The 8507-nt window shown below is 50.9% G+C and overlaps 2 protein-coding genes across 6 annotated transcripts in view; both read right to left on the bottom strand.

The window, feature by feature from the left end:
- The window catches only part of PITPNB (phosphatidylinositol transfer protein beta), a 14962-nt gene extending 14846 nt beyond the window's left edge, over window positions 1–116 (bottom strand). For both annotated transcript variants that reach the window (XM_041488627.1, XM_041488626.1), the window contains exon 1: window positions 38–116. In XM_041488627.1, coding sequence (XP_041344561.1) covers window positions 38–57 — 20 coding nt within the window. In that variant the 5' untranslated portion in view covers window positions 58–116. The remainder of the gene's footprint in view (window positions 1–37) is intronic.
- Window positions 117–2732: 2616 nt separating this feature from the next.
- The window catches only part of TTC28 (tetratricopeptide repeat domain 28), a 108758-nt gene continuing 102983 nt past the window's right edge, over window positions 2733–8507 (bottom strand). For all 4 annotated transcript variants that reach the window (XM_041488391.1, XM_041488392.1, XM_041488393.1 and 1 more), the window contains one exon: window positions 2733–8235. In XM_041488391.1, the coding sequence (XP_041344325.1) occupies window positions 6611–8235 (1625 nt within the window). In that variant the 3' untranslated portion in view covers window positions 2733–6610. The remainder of the gene's footprint in view (window positions 8236–8507) is intronic.

Raw genomic sequence — 8507 nt, 5'->3', positions numbered from 1 at the left:
GCCCCGGCCCCGGCGCTGCCCCGCCGCCCCCACTCACAACTCCTTGATCAGCACCATCTTCCCGCCGCTCCGCGCACGCGCCGCTCCCCGGACAGGCCCCGCCCCCGCCCCGCGCGACCAATCGCGCTCGGGCCTCGCCCGGAGGCGCGCACGCGCCGGGCGCCGCCAATCCGAGGGCGCGCAGCCCCCGCGAGCTCACACCTCACCCTATCGGAAGCCAATCACAACGAGCCGGGCGGGCTCCGGTGCGCGTCAGCCCTCCCGTTGTTGCTGATGGGGTGACGTCATCGCCGGGCGCCGGTGCGGGGCGTGAGGGACCCGGGCCGGGCGGGGAGCGAGAACGGGGCCCGGGCCTGGAGCGGGGCCGCGGCCCGGCGGGGAGCGGTGCCGGCAGTTCCCGGTACCGAGCGCGGCCCTGCAGGGCAGCGGGACGGACCCTCCGCACTGCCGGGCGGGCGCGGACGGGCCGGTGCCGGACACGCCGGTTGCCCGCTCCGCGGTGTCGGGCCCTCACGGCGCCGTTGCCGGACGGGGTCACCCGCAGCGTGCGGGGGCGAGGAGCCGCAGCGCTGGTGAATTCCGGGGAGCCCGGCTGTCACGCCGAGCACCGTGCGCGGCTCCGCTGCCCCGGCGAGGCCGCCCCTTGGCGCTCTGCCGCCCCCCCTCTGCCTCTGGCACACGGGGGAAGCTGAAATCGCCTTTTACAATCTGCTGCAGGCGAAACCCTCCACCCGCGGGTCGCAGCCGACTCCGGGCTGCCCCCGTGTTGCCGCACAAACGGAACCGCAGGAAATCCGTAGCAGCCTCGGTTTCCGCGGCCAATGCCGCCCTCTTGTGAAAGCGTTTATTTTCGCCACGGGAAGGACAGGGATTGATTACAACAGAACAAGGTTCAGCCAGGCTGGGGCTTCCACCTTCAGCTGGCGCTAAAAAATACAAAATGAAAGGAGTCTGCAGGTCAGAAAGCTCAGAAACATTGAAAGAAGGCTGAAATCGGCCCCAAGCGGAGGAGCCCTTCAGGCCGTGAGGAGCCTGGAGGAGAGGAATTGCAGTGGGATACTGGCAGTGCAGGAGTGTGACAAGGACAGGTTCCACCCAGGGGGTGTGAATGCCACAAAACAATCCTCAGCAGAATCCAATTACCAAATTCCTTTAGGTAAATAATCTGCCAACACATTCCACATGTTCACAAACAGGAGCAGCAAGATAAAAATTGTTTGGATCATTCCTTTCTCTGCTTCTCTCTGTTCAGAGGGCATGTGAATACCAGAGGGGGGCAGAGGGATGGGACCACCCAAGGCCCGTTCTTTGTGTTGAATTTGGCTTTATCCTGGTTTACATAGGGATGGATGGAAGTTATCCTGTGGCAAAATGTTTTCCTTAGAACAAAGCAGCCAGGAAATACACTTCCACTTTGAGGTTCTCCAAAATTGTAATTCAGGGAAAATGACAGGATTTACTTAAAATAATGCATTCTAAATATATTGATTTGCTTTAGTTCCTGAGCATTAGCTTTCATTTTTCACGTTTTCCACAGCCATGCAGACTTTTGCTTTCCCTCTGTTTTCAAGCAGAGGGAAAGCAAACACACAAACATAAAACCAGGTAAGCTGGAAAGAAAAAACAACCACAAGCTCTACACTTGTGTTCCAGTGGTGCATCCTCTTCCCCAGGGGTGACCCATGGCCCTCTCTGCAGCTCCTGGCTCCCCTTTCCCTGGAGAAGCCATCATCCCCCACATTTCCTCTTGCCAGGAGCCAGAACCAATGAGGCATTATCCAAAGGACAGAAATCCAGATAAAACTCAGTGTTGCCAAACACTCCTCCCCCACATAAAAGGCTGTAAACCCTCAGCAGGCTCTTCCTATGGACACCTATTTCCATGGAAGTCCTGGAACGGTGACCCAGGCCTGCCCTGGCTCTGGCCATGAGGAGCAGCAGTGATCAGGGCTGTACATCTGTTTCCCCAAGCATTCAGGATTTTCCTTTATTTGGTTTTTCAGTCCCTGCTGCTGCTCCTTCCCCATATGGACAACATTTGTGTGGTGTTTGCTCAGTCCCCAGCCCTCTGTTTACAGCTGCATCCTGCCACACACGAGTGTCACAAGCAGCCACATCCTGCTGACCCCAGGCCTGGCAGAGCCCAAGCACTGGAGCCCAGCTCCAGCACAGCCCCTCTGGAGGAGGGAACGCTGCCCCAGGAGCTGCTCCCCGTGGCAGGGCTCCAGCCCAGGCTCAGCCTGAGGCAGAGCCAGCCCTGCCAGTGGCCCCTGGCTGCTCCGAGTGTGCGGTCCTGTGGCCCCAGAACAGCTCTGTGTGTTTAGTTTCATGTCTCCAACACTTCCCTGCAGTACAAGGGCACCAGGAAGATTTAACTCATCAAGTTCCAGCTGGCATTGGTATGGAGAGACTCTCATCCCTTTAGCACTGGGCTCACTCACAACCCTCAGAGCTCATCCCAGCCCTCTGAGTCCTCTGCTACGAGATAAAAGTAAATACTGGTGCTCCCACCACCTGTCAGGAGGAGGAAAAGGAATTCCCAATGAGCAGTGGTAACAGGAACACTGCACTGCACAAAAAGGGGAGGGAAGCTGCAGAGGGAGCTGAGGAGAGCTGCCCTGAGTTTCAGCCACGCTCTGCCACAGGACGTGGTCACACAGGGGAGCTGGGCAGAGAGCAGAGAGCCAACAATCACCCTTCCCCAAATCCTTCCAGATAAGAGACTGAGGCACTGAGAGAACTCATGCTTTAATAGACACTGAAATCACAAAGAAGAAAAGGCCAAATGCCTTAGCAATTTCAATAAAAATATGAAAATCTTTTTACATGGTAAATCTCATAATATAAAAAGTTTAATGCTGTCTGGAAACAGAGTTTTAATTTACAAAGAAAGTCCATAGAGGCCAAACATGGCTAACACTGCACGTAGGGAGAGTGCTGAAGGGCTGCTGCTGGGAAGCCTCTGCTGACCATCCTCTCTGGGTCACTGTCTCCAGTGCTCTTCTGCAGCTGAGGGACGAGTGTCCACACACACGTGCAGCCCTGCTGGGCAGCATGGCAATGCAAAGAACCCAAAACTGCTCAAACCCATTATCACCATCCAGCTGAAACTACCGATGCTTCCTAACAGATTCTCAGACACCTCTGTGCCCCTGGATCTGTTCTGCAACTTGGAAGAGATGTTCACAGAACGAGCTTGCCCTAATGAAAGAAAATATGGCCTAGAGTGATATGCATGGGTGTAGCACCCCCTCAATGCTTTTTCCTTGTTTCAGTAAGGTATGATTAAACTGAAGGAAAACCAGTATCAGGCCAGAGGTACAGGCTAACCAACAAAATCAAAGTAAACTAGGTTTTGATCACAGGGGTTGTTTACTGTTGCCACTTAGATGGAGCTAAAGACAGTCAATAAAAAATCTGAAATCTCACACAGTAAAACGTACAGGGCAAAACGAAAACATTCTGTGGCCTTGGGGAACGGTTGCATGTGGCAGGTTTAATGTGGAAGTGGTTAATACCTAATTGTTATTGCTCACTGTATTACGCAGTGTTGTCACTTGTACCATGCACAAATACAACAACGACAAATGCATTAAACCCACAGAAGGAATTCTAACAGCAAATGGAGAACGTGTGATTTTCATTTCCTGAATTTCTCCACGTATTGGGCAAACCTGATAAAACTCTTTTTTTTTTTTCCTCACAAAGGGGTTGTTTCTCATTCAGGAGGTGGAGGAGTGAGGGACAAGGTGTGCAGTGTCTCCCAGCCACGAGTAAGCATGCATTTCATGGCTCCTGGCAAGCCAATGGAAGTGACCTGTGCCAAGTCAACGGAGACCTATTTCCCAAAAGACTTGTTCTAGTGACACTCACCTTCCATATTTATACAACATCAAATTCCCCAAATACTGAACTTTCTCTACATCTGAACCCTTCCCTGCTTCTAATGCTCCCCCCTCCTTAAAAACAACAACAGAAGAACCACTCCCCCACACCCCCCACCCCGATTTAGCTCTGTCTGAAAGCTTTAAGCCAGCATGAAACCTGCTGGAGCACAGAAATGGGTTGTAACAAAATGGCAGCATAGAATTTCTACAGGTTAAAAGATCCTTTAGTTATGGAAGTAAACTACAACAAAGAGGCTTATTTCTGGCGTGTTATGCAGCACTACAGGGAGTATTTGCTGTTGCTATAAACAAAAAGCTGCCCACTTCCATCCTGGGTGTTCCTGGGATGTCGTTTCAAAAAATTTATGCTGGTTAGAAACAGAGCGGGTCACATGAAGTCTCTCAGCAGTCCTGTGACCACAGCAAGTGGCATGATCAACAGCATCTCTGTCTCCACAAGGGGCAGACGCTGTGCTGACTCATTTTGGCCCACTATTCTAATTTCTCCTGCCAAATGACACGAAGGTGATGTTTAGCACCAAACCATCACAGGAAGATGTCATGTACAGACAAATAACTTGCATCATGATGAGTTGAACAGATTGACTCAACTGTTCTGCTACATTGTGTATGAGTAGGTAACTACTCCTTCTCTCTGCACTGAAAACTTTGGTGATCCCCCCTCCCTTGTTAGCTAGCTGGCTGTAACAACCCAGCCCAGTATCCTTTGCCTTTAGTGCTTGTGTTAATTTCTTGCCATGATAAAAAGGAAAACATTCTCCTGAAACCAGCAGACTCCAGAATATTCTCATAGCATGCATCTGATTATGCCTGTGAGTAAGCTGAGCCTAAGCATTCTCGTGTTTCCATATCAGAACTGAATTCTCTGCCCTGCTATCACGCTTTTCCTCCAAGATCCCTAAGAAAATCACAAATTATCAGATCCACATTTACAACAAGAGCATCCAGCCATGCTAAGTACAATCCTCTGCATCAGCAACGTACCTCTGGTACGTCCACAGAGCTGCCTGCACTCTCCATTCAGCTGCAAGACTGGAAGTTGACTTCAGATGCAGCTCAAACTCAGGGCCTAATGAATTCAGCCTCACAACACCTCTGTGAGGTAGGTAGGTAAGTATTACTATCCCCATTTAGATAGAAAGGGAAGACGAGGCACGGAGAGGTGAAGTGATTAGCCTTCAGTCACTCAGCCAATTCTGGGAGTGCAGAATAGCCACCAAAACCTTGGTGATACAGTGCTCTGACTTCACAGCCTGCCAGTCCTTGCGTGGATCTGAGCTGACGTGGCGGGGTCGATGCTGCCGCGTGCCCACGGCTTCAGTGCATGTAAACGATCCCTGGGATCCTGATCACATCACTGCATTCCACAGCCACCTAGAAACCATCTCCAGCCTGCCCCTAACTCCTAAACCCCACCTAGCCTAGGGAAGCTGACTCTTTTATCGCCCTGGGTGTGCTCTTGGTCCCCTTTCCTCCACTTGTCAGAGGGCACTCAGGTTCTGCATCCAGCCCCTCCGCTTGCTGCCTCGCCTTCTGCCTCCAGCTGCACCAACAGCTGCTCACACTGCCACACCTGCTCCAAATGAAACTTGTTTCCACACCTGCTCCAAAGGAAACCTGCCTCCATAGCAGGGAAAAGGTTCCCAGAGCTGCCTGCGCTGAGCCCTGGCAATGATTTAGCAGGATCGAGGAGGGTTTTTTTGGTCTGGTGATGTCTGAATCACACACACTGATGTCACATTCTTGCCTGCTGTGGAACTGCAAAATAATGTTCTGAGCTGCAGCATCTGCTATCTTTTTCTGTGTTCACTGAGCAGAGATGTAAGTACTGCCCAAAACCTGCCAGGATAAAAAGTTCACCTTCAGAATGTGGTGTGCCAGAGAGACCAGCGCACACAAACCCAGAACTTGTCTCTCTGACACACTCACTACCACACACACAGGCTCACCTGCTTTACTAGGCCCCAAACATTTCCTTTGAGCAGACCAACCAGCAAAGTCTCATCTGAGGACTTTCCCTCCAAAAAAGTTACCTGAGATGCAGATTTTAGAACAGGGCACCTCTCTCCTCTTGTCTTTGTTTCACCAGTTTCTAAATGATGCAACAGAACTGCCAGATCCTGCTGCTGTGGAGTTTTACTCCCAGCAGTTTCTGGTTTGGCCAACCTGGCAGAGGTATCTAGAGGCATGTGGTCTCCTCTGTCAGCCTCTGAAAGCAGTCGAGTAAATGGCTCATCTTTCTCCAGGCAGAGACTTGTACCTATGTTCTTTGTGGTACACAGCAATGTTCTGCCTCCTCTCCCTTTCCTCTCCAACCCCTGATATGTGTGATTTCTGTACAAAAAGCCAGCTGTAAAACTTCTGGTTAAGAAATATGAGGAGGTGGCTTAAAAGCCAGTATTTAATGGGCAGACAACCAGATGCTTTGCACCTGCTGCTGCAAATACTGAATACTGAATACTACAAAGAACCTGCTATCAGGTGAGTCTGGCCAAGGTCCTGATAAGGGAAACAAAAACCCATGTGTGTGAGGCCGTGTGCCCCCACAGTGACAGCAGGCCAGCCTGTCCCATCCCTGGGCACTGCCAGCTGAGGGCATGACCACGGCTGCTTTAGCTACTGGTTCTGTTTTGGTAAAGGCAAGTGGGCAGAAGCAAATACTTCAACATGACTGTAAGTCATCAGCTGGTACTTGGGACATTTCAACATTTGGAGGAAGGGAAAAATCTTCCTGGTGACAAAAATTTGTACCCGTTCCCAGCTGGCAGCCTCAGGGGACGCACAGCTCCCAGAGTGTTGCCAGGTGAGGAATGAGCTGATGTCATGGAATTTGTGGTTTCAGGGCATCTGTGTCCATTTGGAGGGATCTTCTGTGGTGAAGCAGCAAGGTGTTGCCCAAGAGACAGGTCCTTCAGTTCCAGCTTCTCTGCACTTTCTTCTTTGCTGTGCCGTGGTGATAAATTGAGCAAGCTGAGGACATCTTTCTTAGAAGTCATTGTTCCAGGAGCTCCTCGGAGAATCTTTATTGGACCAGTGGAGTGGTGGGGAGTGCTTTGCCAGAACATCTTTAAGTTGTGAATTGCTTGCACTTTTTCATCGATGGCAGCCAATTTTAATTTGTCAATGTCTGGGGCATCAGCTGGGCTTGAGCGAGCAGAACCAGCTGAGGAGTAAGAAAGAGCAGGAGATGGAGTGCTGCCACCAGGGGACTGATGCCCTGAGCTCGGAGAGATATTTCTGGGTGATTTAGAAATGTGAGCACTATAAGGAGAGCTGGGGTACTTGAGTTTAAAGGGGGGCTGCTCAGTTAAGGACCCATGTGAGTCACAACCCGGAGATGGCTGCCCACTGTACTGACCTGTGCCTTCTCTGTTTGACATCTCCGACGTTGTGGGGCTGTTATAGCCAGAGCTCACCTTCTGAAGGGATGAACTCCTCGTTGGAGGCTTTGGTTTGATGGCAAGAGGTGAAGAAGACTGGTTCCTCTGGCTGGAGCTGAGCGGGCGGCTGAAGGCGCTGGTCTCCGAGGAGCGGAACGCGGACACGCCGCCGGGGCTGGGAGCCCCATCCTCTGAGCTGTTGCTCTTGCTGATCTGGCTGCTGCTTCTCTGAAGACGTTCAACAGCAATGAGGTGACTCTGAGTTTCCTCCAGAATTTTTTGGGCCAACTCTTGCGGATCAAGCTTTGGATTACTGTCCTCCTGGGATTTGACGGTGCTGTCAGTCTCAGTGCTAGACTGGTCAGATTCCCCAGTATCAGAACTTGCAAGTTTCCCAACTTTTTGGAAAGGTGAATTTGGGCTGGGGATGAGAGTCATTTTAACAGGAGAATTTGGAGTACTTATGCTCCCTTTGGAGTTGATGGATGCTTTAATGCCTCCGTTCTGACTAGTTTTGGGCTGTTTGTGATCAGGGGAAAATCTTGGTTTTATGTTTTCTTGGTAACTGGCTAAAGGCTCGTTGCTGATTATAGAGAAACCTTCATACTCTTCCTCATCTTTGCTGGCTGCAGTGGCTTGTGGTGACAGCTGGCTCTGAGCTGCAGACCTGTGTGGATAGATATTCTTGGGCCTCTCATAATCCTGCCGCCCTCTGTGTCCTGCCCCATCCAGCGTGTTCTCTGGCTTGGAAACAAAGCTCATGGAAGAAGCAATGGAGCTCAGGCTGTACACAGAAATGGCATCTGAGGCAAGGCTGTCTGGACAGGTAGGAGAGAATGGAGGGTTTTGATACTGGGGTACAGGGTTGGAAACAGACTGAGCAGAAGCCAGTGACTCCAGTGATGAGGAACTGTCCAGGCTAAGGCGCTTGGGCAGCTCTGTAGAATCTGAAAAAGAAAAGACAACAGTATGTACAAACATGCCCCTAGATACACCATAAAATCAAATAACACCAGGTAATATTCTATCAGAATTAAGAGAAAATGCTGCAAAACATGCCCTCAGGCTCTGTGCTACCAGCTACTGCTTAGGTAAGGAAAAAGAAGTGCACAGCCCAGGCAAGAACCTCTGTCCAAGTATCCTAGATGGAAGTTTATAATTATATCACATATATATTACTCATTTTATATCTCAACACAAAGAATGAATTATTTGTTCT

Source organism: Pyrgilauda ruficollis, unplaced genomic scaffold (genome assembly GCF_017590135.1).
Source record: "Pyrgilauda ruficollis isolate IOZ18807 unplaced genomic scaffold, ASM1759013v1 scaffold9, whole genome shotgun sequence".
Taxonomy (NCBI): Eukaryota; Metazoa; Chordata; class Aves; order Passeriformes; family Passeridae; genus Pyrgilauda; species Pyrgilauda ruficollis.
This window is presented reverse-complemented; position numbering and strand designations above follow the sequence as displayed.